The following is a 21,091-nucleotide window of genomic DNA, read 5'->3' as shown; positions in this document are numbered from 1 at the left end:
CGATCTTTCATTCCTCCTTCAGAGTCACCTCGTGTTCCAAGCACTGAACTACGTGTGGTGGACACCTCGATCGACTCGGTGACTTTGGCCTGGACCCCAGTGTCCAGGGCATCCAGCTACATCCTATCCTGGCGGCCACTCAGAGGCCCTGGCCAGGGTGAGGGGGAGGCCAGGGTTGGGGTGGGCTGGCAGTTGGGGTTCTGTGGAGACTGATTTTTAATCAAGTTCTCTCTCCTGCATAAGTGCCTGGGGCCCCGCAGACACTTCCAGGGATCTCAAGCTCCCAGCGGGTGACAGGGCTAGAGCCTGGCGTCTCTTACATATTCTCCCTGACGCCTGTCCTGGATGGCGTGCAGGGTCCTGAGGCATCCATCACACAGGCGCCAGGTATGGCGGGCATAGTGGGAAGGGCAGAAAGGTGTGTCTGGGTGGGCTGCTCGCTTCAGTAACTTGTTCCCCTTCCTGCAGTGTGTCCCCGTGGCCTGGCGGATGTGGTGTTCCTACCACACGCCACTCAAGACAATGCTCACCGTGCGGAGGCTACGAGGCGGGTCCTGGAGCGTCTGGTGTTGGCACTTGGGCCTCTTGGGCCACAGGCGGTTCAGGTTTGGTCCTGGGGCAACCAGATTCTTACCTCTCCCTGTGGCCCCCCACCCAGGCTCCATGCCAGTTACCATCTCCTGACCACCCAACAGGTTCAGTCATTCTCCCAGCTCTCCCACAGGCTCCAGATCTCACCTGCTGCCTGGCTTCCTATCCTGCCGTCACTGCTGACTCCCTAATAGATAGTCAGGCTTTGGTCACATACAGCCTGATGTGTTTCTCCAGGCTCTGTGCACCCCCATCCCTGCTCTATCATCCTCCTTAGGCTCTGGGTCTCCCTCCACCCCAGGTTGGCCTGCTGTCTTACAGTCACCGGCCCTCCCCACTGTTCCCCCTGAATGGCTCCTATGACCTTGGCATTATCTTGCAAAGGATCCGTGACATGCCCTACATGGACCCAAGTGGGAACAACCTGGGTGAGGACTGCAGCAGGCATGGACTCTTGGGGCTATCCACTGGGAACTTGGTGCCCCAGGGTTCTGACATGTCCTTCCTTCCAGGCACAGCCGTGGTCACAGCTCACAGATATGTGTTGGCACCAGATGCTCCTGGGCGCCGCCAGCACGTGCCAGGGGTGATGGTTCTGCTAGTGGATGAACCCTTGAGAGGTGACATATTCAGCCCCATCCGTGAGGCCCAGGCTGCTGGTAAGGAGTAGGCTGATGGGGAAGGGGTCTGGGAATAGGGGTGGCCCTGACAGGGCTATCAAGCAGCCACTGGACCCCACCTTAGGGCTTAAAGTGGTGATGTTGGGAATGGCTGGAGCGGACCCAGAGCAGCTGCGTCGCTTGGTGCCGGGCATGGACTCTGTCCAGACCTTTTTCGCCGTGGATGATGGGCCAAGCCTGGACCGGGCAGTCAGTGGTCTGGCCGCAGCCCTGTGTCAGGCATCCTTCACTACTCAGGTTTGGAAGAGGCCTCTGGGGGACTAGGTGGTAGAAAATAAGGGATCTGGGGGTTCTTGGTAGAAATGTTCAACCTCAAAGAGACCCTATGTCCACAGCCCCGGCCAGAACCCTGCCCAGTATATTGTCCAAAGGTAAGAGTCCTGTGACGAGAGGTGGGCAGAAGCTGCACCTGGGGCTAGCCACTCTGACCCACATCTGACATGTCTTTCCCCAGGGCCAGAAGGGGGAACCTGGAGAAATGGTAAGTGCCCCTGTAGGGCGGGGAATAGAGAGTGGGTTGGGTGTCAGTGGGGCAGGGGAGGTTGGCAGCACAGGTCTCACTGATCACCCTTCCTAGGGCCTGAGAGGACAAGTTGGGCCTCCTGGCGACCCTGGCCTCCCGGTGAGTGCCCCCCACATCTGTCCCTGCACCCTGACTGGCTTATCACCACCTAACCTGCTCTCTTCTCTCAGGGCAGGACTGGTGCTCCTGGCCCCCAGGGGCCCCCTGGAAGTGCCATTGCTAAGGGCGAAAGGGTGAGTGTGGGGACCATCGAGGTTTCTCTGAGGCACTCCTCAAAGCTTTCTCAGGGTTTTTACAAGAGGGAAGGAATAAGCAGAGTTAGAATCATCGGAAATTCCTAGAAGCCCAGCTGGAGGTTATAAACCACCGCAGAGACTTTAGGGGACACTCTGAAGTAGAAGGGCCAGTGGGGCTTCTAGCCCCTCTGCAGAGCCTGAGCAGCAGCTCTAAGTCCCAGAGGCAGGGAAGCCCTCTGCCTTGTCACTGCCCTTGTGCCTGGAATTGGACTCCGTGCAGCTCTGAGGGGCCACTTCTCTGCCTCACTGTTCCACCCCCAATAATACCTGGGGGCCAGTGAGGTAGGGGACCCCTTGTTGATGGGGTGAGGCCCCTCCAGCAAACCAGGGGCCTTGGGGCAGGGTCCCTTCCTGCCCTGACCTCTTCACCTCCTCAGGGCTTCCCTGGAGCAGATGGGCGTCCAGGCAGCCCTGGCCGCCCCGGGACTCCTGGGACCCCTGGAGCCCCTGGCCTAAAGGTGAGCAAGCCTTGCCCTGCGAGTCAGGGTGGGCGCTGCCTGAGTGGGTGGGTGGCTCCGACTGTTCTGCCTCTGGCCTCCATTTGCAGGGCTCTCCAGGGTTGCCTGGCCCTCGTGGGGAACCGGTAAGGCACCCTCCCTTCTTTGCTCTCCAAGTGTCTTCCCAGGGCTCTTCCACAGGGCGGGAGCCTGGGGTGGTGGGTCAGTGCCCACGCTGACACTCGCCTGAGCCCAAGCACCACCCTCTGCTCTGTTTGGTCCTCAGGGAGAGCAAGGACCTCGAGGCCCAAAGGGGGAGCCGGTAGGTGAAGGGGGAAGGGAGGTGGCCGGGATGTCCCAGGGAGGAGCAGGACTGCCCCACGCCAGACCCTGTGCAGGGCCTAAGGCGCGAATAGGAATAGCTGGACGTGTCTAGGGACTTATTCCAGCTCAAGGTCCCCATATCCTGAATCCTGCCCACTGCTCTCTGTCCCTACAGGGGGCTCCCGGACAAATCACTGGAGGCGAAGGACCTGGGCTTCCTGGGCGGAAAGGGGACCCTGGACCATCGGTAAGTCCAGAGTATGTGGTGGCGAGTGATGGGTAGTGGGGGGACTGACAAGAGGGGGTGAGAGGAGGGTCTATGGGGTTGCACCTTATACTTTGTCTCCTCCATCAGGGCCCCCCTGGACCTCGTGGACCACTGGGGGACCCAGGACCCCGTGGCCCCCCAGGGCTTCCTGGAACAGCCATGAAGGTGACAACCTCATGAGTGCCATGTGATGCAGAGACCTGGTGACCCCATTTGAACCCACATAACCCCTACCAGTTCCTCTGGCTCTTGTGACCCTCTGATCACCCCCATCCTCACCATGATGCCTCAGTTCTCCCAAGATCCTTGTAATCTAATTGGACCCCATGACCCTCATCCCTCCTAGTATCTTTGGGAGTGAGGTGTGGCCCAGGGTCATGGGGTCATCATCTGTTTTCTAGGGTGACAAAGGTGATCGTGGGGAGCGGGTAAGTGAGGGACAGGTTGTGCTGGGGGTGGCTTGGAGTCTGATTCCCCTGTTCATTCCGTGACCTGCTGTTCTCTTCCAGGGTCCCCCTGGACCAGGTGAAGGTGGCATTGCTCCCGGGGAGCCTGGGCTGCCAGTGAGTGGGCCTTGAGGCTCTGCTGGGGGCCCTGCTCAGGGCTGTGGGTCTCTCCTGGGGCAGTGGTTGGGTGCTGGGCTTCATAGTTCTTTGCTCACATTTTTACTCACTTCCTCCTAGGGTCTTCCCGGAAGCCCTGGACCCCAAGGCCCCGTTGGCCCCCCTGGAGAGAAAGGAGAAAAAGTAGGGAGCCTGACTTGATGATATCCCAGTTCTGGGGTGGGAGGCTGGGTGCTAGGGGCAGGGCCTCCCTTCGGTCTTCCCACCCGCGCGTTTCTCCTTCAGGGTGACTCTGAGGATGGAGCTCCAGGCCTCCCAGGACAACCTGGGTCTCCGGGTGAGCAAGTGAGTGGAGGGGCCAGGGGTTCTGAATGTGGTGGGCACAGCTCCAGCCCCCACCTCAATCATCAACCACTGCTCCATCCTCATGCCCAAACGCAAATCTCTGAACCCCCAAATTCATCCCTTCCAGGGCCCACGGGGACCTCCTGGAGCTATTGGCCCCAAAGTGAGTACCAGTTGGGGGACTGAGGTGTGAGGGGTGCTACTCCGGGCTCCCCGTGGTGTTAGGGGAGGCTGGAAGATCAGGAGATAACAGTTCCCTCCAGGTCAGAGGTTGTGGTTTTGGAGGGGGTGGTTGGAGTTTGAGACCCCTTGTCTGGGGTTTGACATTCAAGCCCGCCACCAACCCTCTCTCTCTGTCGTTCTCTCATCCTCTGTCTTCAGGGTGACCGGGGCTTTCCAGGGCCCCTGGGTGAGGCTGGAGAGAAGGTAAGTGTAACCTGGGGGGCTCCAAGGGCCCTGGAGGATCTGGCCCAACTCAGCTCTGACCTCTTCTGTTCCATCAGGGCGAACGTGGACCCCCAGGCCCAGCGGGATCCCGGGTAAGCCCACTGGCTGCAATGCTCATACCAGCTGACCTGGCTGTGCCCTTTCTGGTTTTGGCTTTTTGCCCTTGACCCCCGCTGCCCCTGCTCCTCACCCCTCCTCAATGACCCCTTATCCCTGCTGATACAGGCTCTAACCATCAGCCCCAGGGACCTGGCTTTAAATCTCTGACCCTGCTGAACTGACCTTGACTTTCACTGACCTGGTCTCTGTCCTCCTGCCAAGTCTACCCCTGCCAACCTAAATCCCAATCTTCCCTGACCCCTCTCCAGCCCCCACCCCAGCCTCTAGCCCTGCCCATATCCCCCATCCCCACCCACCTGCACAGCTCTTCCCTTTCTTTCCTCCAGGGGCTGCCAGGGGTTGCTGGACGTCCTGGAGCAGAGGGTCCTGAAGTGAGTCTGTGACTGTGGTGGGACCACGAGTGGGACTTTTATGTGTCCCTCCCCTTTCCTTTCCCCTCCTGGACTCCCACTTTCTCTACATTCAGGGGCCACCAGGACCCACCGGCCGCCAAGGAGAGAAGGTGGGTCCTCGACTGGGGGTGGTACTATCTGGTACTAGGGGTGTGGCAGGTGGGACACTGGGATTTGGGGCTCCAAGGTGACTCCCTGACCTGTCCCTGCTCCTATCCTCTCTCCACAGGGGGAGCCTGGTCGTCCTGGGGACCCTGCAGTGGTGGTGAGTGATGAGAGGATGGGGCTCTGAGCACAGCACAGCCCTTGAGCAGTGATCCTCCTATAGAACACTATCTGGGCTGTGATTCCACAGTGCTGGGCCCGTGAGCAGTCTCAGAGCTCTGTGGCTCACCTGCTAGAACCTGCCTCCAGACTCCTGGCTGTGATCCTGTGACCCCATGACCGCCATGCAGGTCATGAGCTCTTTGTGTCAGTCCATTTCGTATAACCCCTTCCCTGCTATCGGCGGTGACCCTGTGACTTCTGGGTGGAGACTGAGCTGTATGACTTCGAATTCTGTGTGACCTCCATTCCAATGAAGACTGGTCATACAACCCCAAGGCAGGGCCAAGCTGTATCTGTCCTGTTTGTTTTCAGGGACCTGCTGTTGCTGGACCCAAAGGAGAAAAGGTAAGCCTGGTATGGGGCAAGGGGAGGTTTCTACAGAGTTGAGGTCTAGGTCATAGGGCCTATGTATGGGACTTGAGGGTCATAGGACTTGCTAGGTCAGGGGGTTAACTGGAGCCTGGGACTAGCACTGATGGTCTTTGTCACCTCCAGGGAGATGTGGGGCCTGCTGGGCCCAGAGGAGCTACTGGAGTCCAAGGGGAACGGGTAAGTGAAGGGAAGTGGTTTTTTTTGTTTTTTTTTGTTTTTTTTTTTGAGACAGAGTCTCGCTCTGTTGCCCAGGCTGGAGTGCAGTGGCGGGATCTCGGCTCACTGCAAGCTCTGCCTCCCGGGTTCAAATGATTCTCCTGCCTCAGCCTCCCAAGTAGCTGGGAGTACAGGCGCCCGCCAGCATGGCCGGCTAATTTTTTGTATTTTTTGTAGAGACAGGGTTTCACCGTGGTCTCAATCTCCTGACCTCGTGATCCACCCGTCTCGGCCTCCCAAAGTGCTGGGATTATAGGCGTGAGCCACTGCGCCTGGCCCGTGAAGGGAAGTGTTTAGGGGGTGGTTGGTAGAGGTTGTCTTCCTGACTTCTTATCCTTCCATCCACAGGGCGCACCTGGCTTGGTTCTTCCTGGAGACCCTGGCCCCAAGGGAGACCCTGGAGACCGGGTGAATCAATGTCGGAATGGGGAGTGTGACAGAGGGAGATGAGGTGGTAGGACCCTGACTAAATCCTGTCCCCCTTCTATTCCCTTCAGGGTCCCATTGGCCTTACTGGCAGAGCAGGACCCCCAGTGAGTACCCATGACCCTGGGCAACCTCAAGGCTTCCGGGATCCCCTCCCCTTGAGGACTGCCTGCTTTGAGCATCCTGCATCACCTCCCTCTTGCCTCCTCCACAGGGTGACTCAGGGCCTCCTGGAGAGAAGGGAGACCCTGGGCGGTCTGGCCCCCCAGGACCTGTTGGCCCCCGAGGACGAGATGTAAGAGGCTGGAGCCGGGGGAGTCACGGCGGGTAAGGGAGTAGGGCTGTTGCCAGCATCATGGGGTTCTTGAAACCAGGGCTGACACTCATGTTTCACAGGGTGAAGTTGGAGAGAAAGGTGACGAGGGTCCTCCGGTGAGACTTCTTCCCACTGTGGTTTCTGATCCTTTACCCTTGAACTAGGATCCCAGTGGGCTGGGGCTCCACCAGACCATCCATCCACTCCTTGCCTCCTGTCCAGCTGCTGCTCAGGCCCTTCTCTGTCCCCTCTCCCTGAGTGAGTTAGATCCTAACTCCCCTGTGCAGTATGACTTTTCTTTCTATCACCAGGGTGACCCAGGTTTGCCTGGAAAAGCAGGCGAGCGTGGCCTTCGGGTGAGTCTTGGCAGAGAGAAGTAACGGGGTGATGGGAGGTGGGCATGAAGGTGATAGGAAAGGCTGAGGGGGGCTAAGGGGTGATGGGAGGCCCTGCAGGGAGGCATGGGGTGATGGGAACCTCTGATGTGGATTTTGGAGTGATGGGGAGCCTGAGGCAGTGTAGGGGGTCACAGGGGTACCTGCAAAATACTGGGTCTGTCTCAGGCCAGCTGCTCTTCTTAGGGGGCACCTGGAGTTCGGGGGCCTGTGGGTGAGAAGGGAAACCAGGGAGATCCTGGAGCGGATGGACAAAATGTGAGTCCCAATCTATGACTCCTCACCCCAACCTTAACCCTGCAACCAGTCAATTCCCAACACCTGATCCTATCCCCAACCCCGTAATGCTAAACCCTCCCAATCTTTACTTCCTGTGACCCCTGCATCACGCCCACCTGAAGCCTACCAACATTCCCATGAGTCCCCATGGTGCTTCCAAAGCTCCCCCAAACTGCTGCCCACCTTGAGTGGTCCTGACCCCTGCCTTTCTGCAGGGCAGCCCTGGACCATCTGGATCCAAGGGTGACCGTGGGGAGCCGGTGAGTAGGGCTGGTGTCCTGGGCTCAGAAAGGATTGAGGGTCCCCTGGCACTGCTGCCAGTGTGCCTTCACACGAGGGGTCTGGAGGTCAAGGTGGGAAGCATGGATGGCCACCCATGCCTGCTGGGGGCTGGCATTGGGGTACTTCGGGGAACTTGGGGGCAGAGTTGAGCCTGGAGCAAACCAGAGCCATGGCCTGGGACCTGAGGCTTCCTGTTGACTATAATCATTTCCTTTCCCAGGGTCCCCCAGGACTCCCGGGACGGCTGGTAAGGGCTGCACTGGGTCTGGTCCTCTGTCATTGCCCTCACTTGCCCCTTTGGCTCCACGTCATGTCCCCTCGTTCCTTCCACTAATTCCCACTTCCCCCAGCTGCCCTTCTGAAACCTCCATAGATCCCTGGAGCCCCTCACAGACCCTGTATCCCCTCGCCAACCACTCTTCCCCTTGTTGAGCCATTCTTCTCACTGGCCATTCCCCCCACAGGTAGACATAGGACCTGGAGCAAGAGAGAAGGTATTAGAGTCTGTGGGTGGAGGGTAAGAAAGACCCCAGTGCCCCTCCCGGCAGGTTCTACCTTGGGCATGGCTTAGCTTCCAGGCTGTTCCTCAGCAAGCTTATCTCTGCCACAGGGAGAGCCTGGGGACCGCGGACAAGAGGGTCCTCGAGGGCCCAAGGGCGACCCTGGCCTCCCTGGAGCCCCTGGGGATAGGGTGAGTATGGCTGGTCCTGGGGGTGCAGGTGTGGGAGGGCCCACTCTGATTTCTTCCTCCCCTATCTTCAGGGCATAGATGGGCTTCGCGGGCCCCCAGGCCCACAGGTGAGTGATGCACTTTGCCCTGTCTGCCGAGTCCCCATCTTGCCCTCACCTCTTATCTGACCCTGTTCCCTCCAGGGGGACCCAGGTGTCCGAGGCCCAGCAGGAGAAAAGGTGAGAGGGTGTGTAGGTTTCTCAGGACATGAGCCTGGGTTATCAGATCCACCTCGGCCTTGGTGGCCTCTTACCACTCTATTTTCCACAGGGTGACCGGGGTCCCCCTGGGCTGGATGGCCAGAGCGGACTGGATGGGAAACCAGGAGCCTCCGGGCCCCCTGGGCTGAATGTGAGTCTAGGTAGTCCTGCCTGGTTGTCCCCTTCCCTTATCCCTTCACATGAGGGCCCTAGACCCCAGCCTCGTTGGTTGGTCTTGGCCTTGACGAGCTCTGGGGCCAGACATGTTGTCTCTGTCTTCTCCCAGAGCCCTGCCTGGGTGGGGTGCATTGTTGCCATGCAGGCCTTAGGCTTACAGGGACTAGAGCCCCTGACCCCATGACCATGATGAACTGACTTTGAGTCTCTCCTCAGGGTGCTGCAGGCAAAGCTGGGGACCCAGGGAGAGACGTAAGTGAGGGGAGATGCTGGGACAGAGGGAACTCAGGGGTTTGCATAAGCTCCGACCAGATCATCATAGTCACAGCATCAGGAGAGTGGGGGGCGTTGGTTCACCCTTGCCTTTGGGAGGGGTCTCAGTCCTCGGGAGGGGTCTCAGTCCCTGGCAGACAGGTTTTAGTAGAATCCCCCTTTCTGACCTTCTTTGCCTTGGGAGTCTTCATAGGCCCTCCAAGTTCTGGGAGTTCTTCCCTTGGGAGTATCAGCAGGGGGCCCCCCATCCATGGGGTCTGTGCCTGAGGGATCTCAATGGGACCTCCCAGTCTTGGGGGTCTGTACCCTGGAGGGAGATCTTATTGGGGTCCTCTTAGTCCATGGGGTATGCCCCAAGGAATATCTCAGAGGCCCTATAAATCTTAACAAATACTTTTTCCAGGGGCTTCCAGGCCTCCGTGGAGAACAGGGCCCCCCTGGCCCCTCTGGTTCCCCTGGATTACCGGTGAGTCCAGACTTTCATGTTACCCTATTTTCCCCCTTACTACCCTCACCTGATCCCTGACATCTGACCAGTGATCTGTTCCCACAGGGAAAGCCAGGCGAGGATGGCAAACCTGGCCTGAATGGAAAAAAAGTGAGTTGTGTCCAGGGCAACTGCGGCGAAACCTGCCAAGAAACGCCAGCACACCTACATAGCCAAGATCTCTAGCAACACATGAGGCACACGTGCAGACACATGCATCCTGGCCCAGACATACAGATGCATCCAGAAACATAGTTCTTTTTTTTTTTTTTTTTTTTTTTTTTTTTGAGACGGAGTTTCGCTCTTGTTGCTCAGGTTGGAATGCAATGGCACAATCTCGGCTCACCGCAACCTCTGCCTCCTGGGTTCAAGTGATTCTCCTGCCTCAGCCTCCTGAGTAGCTGGGATTACAGGCATGCGCCACCACGCCTGGCATTTTGGGTTTTTTTGTTTTTGAGACGGAGTCTCGCTCTGTCGCCCAGGCTGGAGTGCAGTGGCCGGATCTCAGCTCACTGCAAGCTCTGCCTCCCGGGTTTACGCCATTCTCCTGCCTCAGCCTCCCGAGTAGCTGGGACTACAGGCGCCCGCCACCTCGCCCGGCTAGTTTTTTGTATTTTTTAGTAGAGACGAGGTTTCACCGTGTTAGCCAGGATGGTCTCGATCTCCTGACCTCGTGATCCATCCGTCTCGGCCTCCCAAAGTGCTGGGATTACAGGCTTAAGCCACTGCGCCCGGCTGCATTTTGTATTTTTAATAGAGACAGGGTTTCTCCATGTTGGTCAGGCTGGTCTCGAACCGACCTCAGGTGATCCGCCCGCCTCGGCCTTCCAAAGTGCTGAGTTTACAGGCGTGAGCCACCGCATCAGGCCTGGAAAAATAGTTCTATATGCACACACATGCAGCCTCACAGAAACATAGGGGTTTGGTGAATGGGCCAATTTGTGCCAGGATGGGTTGACACATGCCCAGATAACCCACAGCCATAGGCACAAGTGAAGAGCCACAGACAGGCCAACAGGCACAAGCACACTAGTGTGAAGCCACATTTGAGGCACTTAGAGACATGTTGACACCCAGACACTTCCACCCAGACTCATGTGCTCAGACATGGACCCAAGACTGCATGTGGACCTGTGTTGAGACATGGTGAGACACACATGGATGGCTCTGACCTGTGACATGTGCTACGACATGCTGGCACATGACTTTATATCGTCACCCACACGCTTATGGTCGTACACATTGAGCTACACACGAGTTGCAGACAGATGCCAACACATAGGCCTCAAGACCCAAGGCACTGGGAGCCTTTGGAGACATATATAAGCCCATGCCCATATGCAGACATGGGCCAAGATGTGCAAACAGACTAGGACACCCAGACCCATGGGTACATGTACTAAGACACACATGGATATGCACACACCCAGGACATGTGGACAATCACCAACCCAGAGATGCATGAATGTGGAGCTACCTCTAGAGAGCCAGAGACAGAGGACATGTGTGCAGTTGCCTGTTGGGGTGAGCAGGGCTGCACAGGCACACCCTTAGACATGCAGCAGCTCACTCGGACGGCCACAGGCCATGCTCCAAGACATACACAGCCATGGAGCTACAGGCCCAGAAATACAGTCATAGTCATCTGAAATCTGCCAAGATAGTGTCTTGCAGTCAGACACAAGTGAATGTTTGGGCTGATGTGAGTCCTCTGCCCACAGGGAGAACCTGGGGACCCTGGAGAAGACGGGAGGAAGGTAAAGTCCCCCACCTGGGGTCTCCCTGGTCTCTGCTTGGAGCCATGTCTGAAGCATCCTTGTTTTCCTTAGGGAGAGAAAGGAGATTCAGGTGCCCCTGGGAGAGAAGTGAGTGTTGGAGTTTTCTGCAACCTCTGACCCCTGACCCTGACCCTGACCCTGGGGGATATGACTCCACTCTTTTCTGAGGTCTCAGGGTCCTGATGCTGACTGCATCCCTCACAGGGTCGTGATGGCCCCAAGGGTGAGCGTGGCGTTCCTGGCATCCTTGGACCCCAGGGCCCTCCAGGCCTCCCAGGGCCAGTGGGCCCTCCTGGCCAGGTGAGTGTCCTGGGTCATTCTGGGACTTGAGAGCATTAGAAGCCATTATGTTTTCATGGATAACCCTCCCAGGAAGCCATAGGCCTGTGTGACCCCTTTGTGTTCTGCCGTATCTCAGGGTTTTCCTGGTGTTCCAGGAGGCACGGGCCCCAAGGTAAGTGTGTGGATGTTGGGTAGGGGGCGTGATGAGGGGCTGACCAGGCTGGGGGTCATTTCCTCACCTGGTCATTCTTGTTTTCAGGGTGACCGTGGGGAGACTGGATCCAAAGGGGAGCAGGTGAGGCCCCCACCTTTTCCACACGCCCAGGTAGCCACAGCACCCACATGCGCACATGCACGCCCATAGGCTGGTTCCTAGCAGTTTGTCTTCATTTTTCCAGGGCCTCCCTGGAGAGCGTGGCCTGCGAGGAGAGCCTGGAAGTGTGCCGGTGAGCCAGCCTTGGGAAGTCCCCTTGATTCTGTTTTGCATGCCCATGGGGGCCACCTCACCATCCCCTTCCCCTTGCCACGAGGCTCCATAGGTTCTGTGCTGTATGTTCAGTGCCCTGCCCCATTGGGGTTCTTGTAGCCCACACTCAAGGGAACTTGGGCAGTGGGGACATGCCAGAAAGGGGCTCTCAGGGGTCTCCAGCCATGCCTCAGCCAAGTGCTAAAGGGTGCTCTGGGCAAGAGGCCTGGGGAAAAGGGCGTGGAGGTGTTTTCCTGAGGCTGCGTGGAGCAGAAGGCAGGAGCTTCTCTGTCATGGGCAGCCCTTCACCCAGCCTTTGTCCCTAGAACGTGGATCGGTTGCTGGAAACTGCAGGCATCAAGGTGGGTTGTTTAGGGGCTGGGGATAGGGGCAAGTGGGCCTAGCAGGGCCCACAGGCACGGGAGCTGCAGCGATGCACCCCGCTCCTCTGACCTCTTGCTGTCCCTCAGGTGTCTGCCCTGCGGGAGATCGTGGAGACCTGGGATGAGAGCTCTGGTAGCTTCCTGCCTGTGCCCGAACGGCGTCGAGGCCCCAAGGGGGACCCAGGCGAGCGGGGCTCCCCAGGCAAGGAGGTGAGCAGAGGTGGCTCAGTGGGGTGTACCCTGTGGGGGTGTAGCTGTACAGCAACCAGCATTCTCTCTTCAACTCCTGCAGGGCCCCATCGGCTTTCCTGGAGAACGCGGGCTGAAGGGAGACCGTGGAGACCCTGGCCCTCAGGGGCCACCTGGCCTGGCCCTTGGGGAGAGGGGCCCCCCTGGACCTCCCGGCCTTGCCGGGGAGCCTGGAAAGCCTGGTATTCCCGGGCTCCCAGGCAGGGCTGGGGGTGTGGGAGAGGCAGGAAGGCCAGGAGAGAGGGTGAGGCTGGGGGCTGGCCGGGAGAGTAAGGGAAGAGCGGTTGGGAGGGGTGGGACCCCCATGGGCTTGGCCCTCACCCGCTATTTGCATTTCAGGGAGAACGGGGAGAGAAAGGAGAACGTGGAGAACAGGTGGGCTGCGATGGGCTCTGTGGGGCAGGCTGCCTGGAGGCTGTGCTGGGGCTGCCACCCCGTTTTCTTGTTTCCTGCAGGGCAGAGATGGCCCTCCTGGCCTCCCTGGATCCCCTGGGCTCCCTGGACCCCCTGGCCCCAAGGTGATCACCCCATCCCTGCCCTAAGCCTGTGACTGGTGACCAGGAAGCCACCCTTAGCTTGGTCCCCAGAAATATGGTAGTGTGTGCCATGACCCTGGAATTTCTGACCCTGTAACCCTCTGTGATGCTAAGATCTGTGATGACCCGCCCATGCCTCTATGACAGAGACATCTCTCCCCTGTGACCTTGTGTTTTTAGGTGTCTGTGGATGGGCCAGGTCCTGCACTCTCTGGAGAACAGGGACCCCCTGGACTCAAGGGTGCTAAGGTCAGTGTGTGGGTTCAGCTCGGGGCCACCCTCTACCGTGGCACTAGGGACTGACTTGACATCTCATCCCCACAGGGGGAGCCAGGCAGCGATGGTGACCGAGGTCCCAAAGGAGACAGGGTGAGACCTCTCCCCACACTTCCATAGAGTCCCCCTCCTTTCTGGGGGCACGTGAGAGGTGATGTGCTTAAGTACCTGGGTGTGTGGCAGTGACTGGGGACTCAGGGCACAACACTCTGCCTTCAGGGTGTGCCAGGCATCAAAGGAGACCGGGGAGAGCCTGGACCGAGGGGCCAGGATGGCAACCTGGTAAGTCCTTGCCCAACAGCCACACATGTGCAAGAAGGTGGCTCTCATATATGTTGTTCTATGTGCAGGGCTGGGGTCTGCACTGCCTGGGACTGTCTGAGTCCTGACTCTGTCAAGGGGGATGGTGGGTGGAGGGGAAGTTGGAACTGGGAAACTAAGGCCTGAAACCTGTTCTCTGCAGGGTCTACCGGGAGAGCGTGGTGTGGCTGGGCCTGAAGGGAAGCCGGTGAGTGATGGCTGAAGCACCCGGCCCAGGCTCTGGACTCTCCGCTAGGTGCTGCTGCTGCTGTGTGTGTGCATGTCTGTGTGTGTGTGTTTGTGTGTGCCTGCTTGTGTGTGCCTGTCTGTGTGTGCCTGTGTCTGTGTGTGTGGTTGTATGTGGATGTGTGTGTGCAGGCCCATGTGTGCTATCTGTGAGAGGCAGCCCATAGGTAGGTGTTATCTGTGACTGGAAAGGGTGAGGTATGGAAATTGCCCCAAGGTAAAAGCCCCAGAGGTTGGGAACAGGCCCAAGTGAGGCCCAGATTGAGGCTCATCAGTGCCCTCTCTACGTAGGGTCTGCAGGGTCCAAGAGGACCCCCTGGCCCAGCGGTGAGTACCCAAGAACCTTCACCTATCCTGCCTCCATCCTGTGCCCTGCCCCAATGAGCAGTACTGCCTTAGTTTCCCTGGTGGGGCGAGGCTAATTCCCCCTAATCAGACTCTTTTTCTCCCCAACAGGGTGGTCATGGAGACCCTGGACCACCTGGTGCCCCGGTGAGTGACCAGGGAGTGAGGGTCTGGAAGGGATGGGATAGGCATTGGCCACAACTGATAAGCCACACCTTCTCTGTGTTAATCCCTGAGCCCTGTTCCCTGCCCTTGACCCTTTTCTCTAGGGTCTTGCTGGCCCTGCAGGACCCCAGGGACCCTCTGGCCTGAAGGTGAGTCTAGGTGTGTGGATGGGAGGAGGAGGCTCCTTTGAGCCATGTCCATGCCCGGGGTAGTGTGTGCCAACCTCCTGGGCTGTCATCTCCTGCAGTAAGGCTGAGCTCCAGGAGCCCTGGCCGTGTGGGCTCTGCTCATGCAGTCTCTGGGTTGTTTGCAGGGGGAGCCTGGAGAGACAGGACCCCCTGGACGGGTGAGTGGCCTAGCTCACATGTTAGGGTCATAGGGAGATGGGTGGGGTTGGCACTGCCCTGAACTTTCTCTTCCTCCAGGGCCTGCCTGGACCTACTGGAGCTGTGGGACTTCCTGGTCCCCCCGGGCCTTCGGGCCTTGTGGTGAGTGAGCCCTGTGGCCCCTGCAGGGACACTGTGTTTTCACTCCTTGGGGCCCATGTTCTCTCATGTCCTTGTGTGTCCCTTGTTACCCTGACATCCTACTTGTTCTCCCTCAGGGTCCACAGGGGTCTCCAGGTTTGCCTGGACAAGTGGTGAGTTCTGGGGGTCAAGGGTTGGGCTCCAGGGGTCAGGGGTCAGCAGGCAGCCCTGACAGAGCTCCTCCCTCTCAGGGGGAGACAGGGAAGCCGGGAGCCCCAGGTCGAGATGGTGCCGGTGGAAAAGATGGAGACAGAGGGAGCCCTGGTGTGCCAGTATGTGTTCTGGGGGCAGCTCGCTGTGGGCCTGCTGTGGGGTGTGGTGCCCCGCTGTGAGCTTGAAATATGAGGAGTGGGGCAGCAGGGGTGGTAGTGGAGACACTGAGTTCCTCCCGCTGCTGTGCCATAGGGATCACCAGGTCTGCCCGGCCCTGTCGGACCTAAAGGAGAGCCTGGCCCCACGGGGGCCCCTGGACAGGTGATCTTTGACCCTGACTTCCACCCCCTGCAGTAACTCCTCTGCTTCACCCACAAGCCTGTTTCCAAACGCATGGGGGTGGCAGGGTGGGGGCGGGGAGGAGAAGGAAACTCACTAGCATTCCCCACAGGCTGTGGTCGGGCTCCCTGGAGCAAAGGGAGAGAAGGTGAGTGTGTAGGGGCTGCCAGTGAGGAGGGGTCAACTGGTGGGGGCCGAGGAATCCCACTGACCCCTCCCCCTTACCAGGGAGCCCCTGGAGGCCTTGCTGGAGACCTGGTGGGTGAGCCGGTGAGTAGGGAACTTCTGACAGCAGAAGTTCTGGGGTTCCTGTCTCTCCAGTGGCCCAACATCTGACCTTTGACCCATAGTTTACCTACCCTCATGACCCTCAGCTTTCACAGTAGACCCCATATTTGAGCCCTGGCCTCATGCCTCCCTCTGGAGTCTCATCTGTGACTGTGTTGCCTCCTGACCTCTGTCAACAGGGAGCCAAAGGTGACCGAGGACTGCCAGGGCCGCGAGGCGAGAAGGTGAGGTGGGCTGGCCCCAGGACCTGAGTACTGAGAAGAGAAGGCTCAGTCCAGACACCCCTCTCCAGCCATTCTTTGCAGGGTGAAGCTGGCCGTGCAGGGGAGCCCGGAGACCCTGGGGAAGATGTGAGTCTGGGGCCCGGGCAAGGGTGAGCCTGGCCTGAGGCGGGTGATGGTGGGCACAAGGGGCCACTCTTGGGCCTGGGCACATGTCTGAGCCCCTGAGTCAGGCTGCATGTCCCAACATCCAGGAGCCTGCTCCCTGGAGAACAGGGAGCCACAGGCTATTGGCTTCCACACACTGAGCTCTGGGGGGCCGTGTCTTGGCTTCTGTGTGCCTGTCCTTGGTCTGTTCCTCACCGCATCTGGACACACATGTGTGCTCTGGTCTGATCTCCCAGATCCCAGAACACACCTGAGTTCTTGTGAACCTCTCCTTGGTCCTGTGTTTACAGTCCTCCTTTCCCCTGCCCCTGACTGCCAGCGTTCAGCCTGTGGCCACGCCTGCTCTACCCGGGAGTGGACGTGTTGGGGTTCCCCTCTGAGCTCCCGTGTGTCCGCACTCACGTCTGTGGAGCCAGATGTCTGCACTCGTGTGTGGGCTCCGTGTGCCTGTGGCCATGCCGGAACTCCCACCTGTCTATGGTCGTATCTGAGTGTCCCTCTGTCTGTGCCATCCTGAGACAGGCCATGGTCATGTCTGAGCTCCTGTGAGCCAATTCTTGGTCGCATGTCTGAGTTCCCAGGTGTTCATGGTCACATCTGAGCTCCCCTGGGAATATTTTGGGCCATGTCTGAACTCTGTGCTCATGTTCCTACCCTCTCACATGCTGTTTGCTGGGTTTTTTAGGGTCAGAAAGGGGCTCCAGGACCCAAAGGTTTCAAGGTATGTGTACCCAGAAGGGTCCCTGCTGGGGTCCTGGTCCTGAGACTCCATGAGCTTGATCTGATGCCTCTTTTCCTCAAAGGGTGACCCAGGAGTTGGGGTCCCAGGCTCCCCTGGGCTGCCTGGCCCTCCAGGTGTGAAGGTAAGTCATACCCCATCACCGGTTGTGGGGGCAGCGGGCCAGGCGGCTGCTGGAGGTAGGAGGAAGAGGGAGTTCTGATGAGAGTCCCGGGAGAGGTCCTGCATTGACCATTTCCTCCCTTTGCTGTGTTGATTTCAGGGAGATCTGGGCCTCCCTGGCCCCCCTGGTGCTCCTGGTGTTGTTGGGTTCCCGGGTCAGACAGGCCCTCGAGGAGAGATGGGTCAGCCAGGCCCTAGCGGAGAGCGGGTGAGGGACTGGAAACAGCATGTAGGGGCTTGGTGAATCTGTGGTGGGAGGAGAGGGCCCTGCTTTGGGGGTTCCCAGTCTTGAGGGGGCAGAGGGTAGGAGGGTTTCCAAGTCACTCTCTGCCTCTCTTGCTCCATTTTTCTGGTAGGGTCTGGCAGGCCCCCCAGGGAGAGAAGGAGTTCCAGGCCCCTTGGGGCCACCTGGACCACCGGGGTCAGTGGTGAGTAGAGGTGCCCTAAAGCCCCACGTGTTTGATTGCCTGTCCTCGTGAGGACTTAAGATGGGGGCTGGGCCATACTGTGGGGTGTTGGGGGAGGCACTTTGAGACCCACAGGACCCTCACCTCACTCTGACCTATAGGGACCACCTGGGGCCTCTGGACTCAAAGGAGACAAGGTAGGTTGGACAAATGCTACCGGCTGTCTCTTGTGCCCTCGTCACCCCCTCCAGCCTCCACTGACCTCCCATGATCCTGCGTCCCCCACTGATTCCCCTCACTGATCCCCCGTGTCCTGTTGGTCTCCAGGGAGACCCTGGAGCAGGGCTGCCCGGGCCCCGAGGCGAGCGTGGGGAGCCAGGCGTCCGGGTATGTACGTCCTACTCCACAGCCGAGCTCCCTTCATCCCAGCTCTTGCCTCAGATTTCCAACCTCTGAGTCAATGAACTTAATGTCACCATAAAGGGTGAAGATGGCCGCCCTGGCCAGGAGGGACCCCGAGGACTCACGGTGGGTCCCGCTGGAGGAAGTGACAGTGCTGTGACTTCAGTCCCCTGCCTGTGCCCTTTGTGCCCCAGGACTCTCTGCCATCCTCCCTAGCCCTCTGGCCCTCCTGGTCTACCCCTGTCCCCTTTGGTCCCCAGTGTTTCCCTCCTCCCCCCGATCCTCCTCTTTCCTCCACTGCCCTAGTTCCTGTAGCTCACAGTTGCCTTCTCTCACACAGGGGCCCCCTGGCAGCAGGGGAGAGCGTGGGGAGAAGGTAGGAATGTGGGGAAGGTCCTGGCATGAGTGGGACGGGTGAGTGGATCTTGCATGATATTAGAATTCAGGCCTGGGGCCTCCCCAGTTTGGGTGGGACTCACACTCTTTCGCACAATAGGGTGATGTTGGGACTGCAGGACTAAAGGGCGACAAGGTGAGTGTGGGCATGGGGAGGGCAGGGCAGGGGCCAGGGTGCTCCCAACTCCTCTGACTCCTCCCTGCCCCCTCAGGGAGACTCCGCTGTGATCCTGGGGCCTCCAGGGCCACGGGGTGCCAAGGGGGACATGGTGAGTGAGCCCACATGCAGACTGGGTCTTCCCCGGGTGCGAGAGGGACCCCATGGGGCTGGCCCAGGGCATCTGAGAGCTCAAACCCCCAGAGGGTGAGGGACCTTCAGCCCCTTACCATGACTTCTTACCCAACCCAGGGCGAACGAGGGCCTCGGGGCTTGGATGGTGAAAAAGGACCTCGGGGAGATAGTGGGGACCCTGGTGACAAGGTACGGGGAAGGGGGTGGTGTACTGTCTGTGGGGTCCTGTGGCTATGGGAGTTCCACAGCGTCTGTGAGGGCAGGAGGGGAGGATAGGAGGGGACTTTCTGGGGTTCAGGGGGAAGGGTTTCTGTGGCTGACTGTGGAGTGACTGAGAGGAGGGGCTCCAGGGAGAGCTCAAGGCTTTGGTGTGAGGTTAGGAGAGCTCTGTGCACTGGCCCTATGAGGGGCCCTATAGGGACAGGAAGGGGGCTCCTTGGGTGTCCCCATCTGAAGGTGCTTCAGATGGGATGAGGAACCCAGTGATAAGAGGGAGGGGCAAGAGTCTGGAGTCCTTGGGGTGAGAAATGAGCCAGTCTGTGGACTACAGCCCCCAGCTCCACCCTGCTATGGCATGGGCTGGGAGGGGCGTGCCGCTGGGTCCAGTCGTGAGTGACTCAAGCTCTGCCCCAGCTGGCGGGCTCATTGTATTCTAAGCTGCCAGCCTGGTCTGGTCCTGATTGTATCCCTCTCCCTATCCCACAGGGCAGCAAGGGAGAGCCTGGTGACAAGGGCTCAGCTGGGTCGCCAGGACTGCGTGGACTCCCAGGACCCCAGGCAAGTCCTGCCCCAGGCCCAGGCCCAGGCCCAGGTCCAGAGCCAGCATCACACACACACATATCCTGGGGGTCCTCTGAGTGCTGGGGGTTCTGGCTCCCTCGCTGCTGGCCCCATGTGTGTTCACCTGGGATCTGTGTGTGGGCTGGGCCCCGGCCACTGAGCATCTGAGTGGCCACACATGCAGCGGATGGGCCAGCATTGGGGACAGTCCCACTGAAGGGCTCCCCCATCTGTGTTTCTCACAGGGTCAACCTGGTGCAGCAGGGATCCCTGGTGACCCGGTAAGATGCCCCTGCTCCCACAGGGGCCCCCTGTTCCCAGAGGGCCCCCGTCACCGTGGTGGTCCCACTAATGTGGTAGCTTTTGACCTTACAGTGACCCAGTGCTCTCATGGTGTCCTCATGTTGCCCAGGGTCCCCCACTTCCACAGTAGCCACCTATGATGGTATCCCTTGCTGATGGTGACCCTTATCCCCTGCCTGTGGTGACCCTTGTCCCCATGGCAAGCCTCAGTGGCTCCGACCTCCAGAGGTGACTCCCATCCCATGGAGTTCCCTACCCACTATCCAGGGCAATTCTCTTTGGTCCCTCGCTGACCTCCTCTGACCTCACATGGACCCTCTCCCTGCTAGGGCTCCCCAGGAAAGGATGGAGTGCCTGGCATTCGAGGAGGAAAAGGAGATGTTGGCTTCATGGGTCCCCGGGGCCTCAAGGTAGGAAAGAAACAAGATTGTATTTTTTTCTGGTCAGAAAGGCCTAATGTTGAAGGGCGAGTGGCCTGGGGTCAGATGTTAGGGTGCTGGGTCAGAGGTTGGAGTACCTGAGGCCTGTTTGGAGAGTTGGTTTCAGGGCGAAGGGGATCACAGAGTGAGGCGTCTGGGAATCACTTCTTCACCTGCTTTTCTCCCTCAGGGTGAACGGGGAGTGAAGGGAGCCTGTGGCCTTGATGGAGAGAAGGGAGACAAGGTGCAGAGGGGATGGGGGATGGGGGGCTATGGGGCCTGGGGCCTAAGGCTGACCCCACTGCCTGATGCCTGCAGGGAGAAGCTGGTCCCCCAGGCCGCCCTGGGCTGGCAGGACACAAAGGAGAGATGGTGAGTGTGGGCACGCTCAGAATGAGGGGGCCATGGGCGGACTGGGGCCAAGCTCATGTCTTTTTTTCTCCAGGGGGAGCCTGGTGTGCCGGGCCAGTCGGGGGCCCCTGGCAAGGAGGGCCTGATCGGTCCCAAGGTACAGGGTCTGTGGACAGTGGACATGACAGGGAGTCAGGATGGGGCAGGGAAGCTCACAGTCGGGTCATGGGGGTGTAGGGACAAGGAAGGCTGTGGAGGGTTGGGACTGAAGTGGGGCTAGTCTTGAGGTGTCAAGGTGGGTTGGGGTCACAGTGGAGTTAGGATGAAAGCATGGGAGGTAGAGGGGGCATGTGTATCAGGACAGGGGGCTATAGTGGAGTTGGAGTCATGGGGATCACATCTGGTTGGCTCACAGGTACTCGGGTTACAGAAAGTTTGGGCATTAGGCCAGGGAGTGCATGGCAGTTCAGGGAGGGTCCAGAGCTGAGGGAGATCAGGGCAGAAGGTCTCTCATGCTTCTTCTGTTCCCAGGGTGACCGAGGCTTTGATGGGCAGCCAGGCCCCAAGGGTGACCAGGGCGAGAAAGGGGAACGGGTGAGTTGAGGCCATGGTCATGGTGAATTGAGGGAAGCGTGCCCTTTGGGAGAGGGTC

General features: G+C 59.2%; 1 protein-coding gene and 1 non-coding gene across 2 annotated transcripts in view; both read left to right on the top strand.

The window, feature by feature from the left end:
• COL7A1 (collagen type VII alpha 1 chain) overlaps positions 1 to 21,091 on the top strand; it is a 31,801-nt gene that overhangs the window by 7,661 nt on the left and 3,049 nt on the right. The window contains exons 22-109 of the mRNA XM_077992568.1: positions 23 to 157; positions 244 to 387; positions 469 to 605; positions 893 to 1,019; positions 1,104 to 1,250; positions 1,336 to 1,508; positions 1,607 to 1,642; positions 1,726 to 1,752; positions 1,849 to 1,893; positions 1,965 to 2,027; positions 2,468 to 2,548; positions 2,638 to 2,673; positions 2,814 to 2,849; positions 3,027 to 3,098; positions 3,207 to 3,284; positions 3,521 to 3,547; positions 3,629 to 3,682; positions 3,803 to 3,865; positions 3,968 to 4,027; positions 4,155 to 4,190; positions 4,409 to 4,453; positions 4,531 to 4,566; positions 4,921 to 4,965; positions 5,061 to 5,096; positions 5,216 to 5,251; positions 5,626 to 5,658; positions 5,809 to 5,862; positions 6,250 to 6,309; positions 6,399 to 6,434; positions 6,542 to 6,622; positions 6,724 to 6,759; positions 6,955 to 6,999; positions 7,225 to 7,296; positions 7,533 to 7,577; positions 7,820 to 7,846; positions 8,064 to 8,093; positions 8,210 to 8,290; positions 8,362 to 8,397; positions 8,473 to 8,508; positions 8,600 to 8,680; positions 8,923 to 8,958; positions 9,383 to 9,445; positions 9,533 to 9,577; positions 11,188 to 11,223; positions 11,296 to 11,331; positions 11,449 to 11,544; positions 11,663 to 11,698; positions 11,786 to 11,821; positions 11,925 to 11,972; positions 12,319 to 12,354; positions 12,463 to 12,585; positions 12,668 to 12,868; positions 12,964 to 12,999; positions 13,080 to 13,142; positions 13,341 to 13,409; positions 13,485 to 13,529; positions 13,656 to 13,718; positions 13,900 to 13,944; positions 14,274 to 14,309; positions 14,439 to 14,474; positions 14,597 to 14,641; positions 14,806 to 14,838; positions 14,918 to 14,980; positions 15,097 to 15,132; positions 15,211 to 15,291; positions 15,425 to 15,493; positions 15,624 to 15,659; positions 15,740 to 15,781; positions 15,979 to 16,023; positions 16,105 to 16,149; positions 16,874 to 16,909; positions 16,992 to 17,051; positions 17,190 to 17,297; positions 17,446 to 17,517; positions 17,658 to 17,693; positions 17,824 to 17,883; positions 17,980 to 18,024; positions 18,239 to 18,274; positions 18,395 to 18,430; positions 18,507 to 18,563; positions 18,704 to 18,775; positions 19,292 to 19,363; positions 19,612 to 19,647; positions 19,999 to 20,079; positions 20,279 to 20,332; positions 20,407 to 20,460; positions 20,534 to 20,596; positions 20,971 to 21,033. Coding sequence (XP_077848694.1) covers positions 23 to 157; positions 244 to 387; positions 469 to 605; positions 893 to 1,019; positions 1,104 to 1,250; positions 1,336 to 1,508; positions 1,607 to 1,642; positions 1,726 to 1,752; positions 1,849 to 1,893; positions 1,965 to 2,027; positions 2,468 to 2,548; positions 2,638 to 2,673; positions 2,814 to 2,849; positions 3,027 to 3,098; positions 3,207 to 3,284; positions 3,521 to 3,547; positions 3,629 to 3,682; positions 3,803 to 3,865; positions 3,968 to 4,027; positions 4,155 to 4,190; positions 4,409 to 4,453; positions 4,531 to 4,566; positions 4,921 to 4,965; positions 5,061 to 5,096; positions 5,216 to 5,251; positions 5,626 to 5,658; positions 5,809 to 5,862; positions 6,250 to 6,309; positions 6,399 to 6,434; positions 6,542 to 6,622; positions 6,724 to 6,759; positions 6,955 to 6,999; positions 7,225 to 7,296; positions 7,533 to 7,577; positions 7,820 to 7,846; positions 8,064 to 8,093; positions 8,210 to 8,290; positions 8,362 to 8,397; positions 8,473 to 8,508; positions 8,600 to 8,680; positions 8,923 to 8,958; positions 9,383 to 9,445; positions 9,533 to 9,577; positions 11,188 to 11,223; positions 11,296 to 11,331; positions 11,449 to 11,544; positions 11,663 to 11,698; positions 11,786 to 11,821; positions 11,925 to 11,972; positions 12,319 to 12,354; positions 12,463 to 12,585; positions 12,668 to 12,868; positions 12,964 to 12,999; positions 13,080 to 13,142; positions 13,341 to 13,409; positions 13,485 to 13,529; positions 13,656 to 13,718; positions 13,900 to 13,944; positions 14,274 to 14,309; positions 14,439 to 14,474; positions 14,597 to 14,641; positions 14,806 to 14,838; positions 14,918 to 14,980; positions 15,097 to 15,132; positions 15,211 to 15,291; positions 15,425 to 15,493; positions 15,624 to 15,659; positions 15,740 to 15,781; positions 15,979 to 16,023; positions 16,105 to 16,149; positions 16,874 to 16,909; positions 16,992 to 17,051; positions 17,190 to 17,297; positions 17,446 to 17,517; positions 17,658 to 17,693; positions 17,824 to 17,883; positions 17,980 to 18,024; positions 18,239 to 18,274; positions 18,395 to 18,430; positions 18,507 to 18,563; positions 18,704 to 18,775; positions 19,292 to 19,363; positions 19,612 to 19,647; positions 19,999 to 20,079; positions 20,279 to 20,332; positions 20,407 to 20,460; positions 20,534 to 20,596; positions 20,971 to 21,033 — 5,249 coding nt within the window. The remainder of the gene's footprint in view (positions 1 to 22; positions 158 to 243; positions 388 to 468; positions 606 to 892; positions 1,020 to 1,103; positions 1,251 to 1,335; positions 1,509 to 1,606; positions 1,643 to 1,725; positions 1,753 to 1,848; positions 1,894 to 1,964; positions 2,028 to 2,467; positions 2,549 to 2,637; positions 2,674 to 2,813; positions 2,850 to 3,026; positions 3,099 to 3,206; positions 3,285 to 3,520; positions 3,548 to 3,628; positions 3,683 to 3,802; positions 3,866 to 3,967; positions 4,028 to 4,154; positions 4,191 to 4,408; positions 4,454 to 4,530; positions 4,567 to 4,920; positions 4,966 to 5,060; positions 5,097 to 5,215; positions 5,252 to 5,625; positions 5,659 to 5,808; positions 5,863 to 6,249; positions 6,310 to 6,398; positions 6,435 to 6,541; positions 6,623 to 6,723; positions 6,760 to 6,954; positions 7,000 to 7,224; positions 7,297 to 7,532; positions 7,578 to 7,819; positions 7,847 to 8,063; positions 8,094 to 8,209; positions 8,291 to 8,361; positions 8,398 to 8,472; positions 8,509 to 8,599; positions 8,681 to 8,922; positions 8,959 to 9,382; positions 9,446 to 9,532; positions 9,578 to 11,187; positions 11,224 to 11,295; positions 11,332 to 11,448; positions 11,545 to 11,662; positions 11,699 to 11,785; positions 11,822 to 11,924; positions 11,973 to 12,318; positions 12,355 to 12,462; positions 12,586 to 12,667; positions 12,869 to 12,963; positions 13,000 to 13,079; positions 13,143 to 13,340; positions 13,410 to 13,484; positions 13,530 to 13,655; positions 13,719 to 13,899; positions 13,945 to 14,273; positions 14,310 to 14,438; positions 14,475 to 14,596; positions 14,642 to 14,805; positions 14,839 to 14,917; positions 14,981 to 15,096; positions 15,133 to 15,210; positions 15,292 to 15,424; positions 15,494 to 15,623; positions 15,660 to 15,739; positions 15,782 to 15,978; positions 16,024 to 16,104; positions 16,150 to 16,873; positions 16,910 to 16,991; positions 17,052 to 17,189; positions 17,298 to 17,445; positions 17,518 to 17,657; positions 17,694 to 17,823; positions 17,884 to 17,979; positions 18,025 to 18,238; positions 18,275 to 18,394; positions 18,431 to 18,506; positions 18,564 to 18,703; positions 18,776 to 19,291; positions 19,364 to 19,611; positions 19,648 to 19,998; positions 20,080 to 20,278; positions 20,333 to 20,406; positions 20,461 to 20,533; positions 20,597 to 20,970; positions 21,034 to 21,091) is intronic.
• MIR711 (microRNA mir-711) lies at positions 8,900 to 8,975 on the top strand. The gene has a single exon (NR_032735.1). It is a non-coding gene; the product is annotated as a microRNA mir-711 (primary transcript).

Source organism: Macaca mulatta, chromosome 2, assembly GCF_049350105.2.
Source record: "Macaca mulatta isolate MMU2019108-1 chromosome 2, T2T-MMU8v2.0, whole genome shotgun sequence".
NCBI lineage: Eukaryota > Metazoa > Chordata > Mammalia > Primates > Cercopithecidae > Macaca > Macaca mulatta.
Note: the sequence above shows the minus strand (reverse complement) of the source record. Positions and strands in the feature narration are given on the sequence as shown.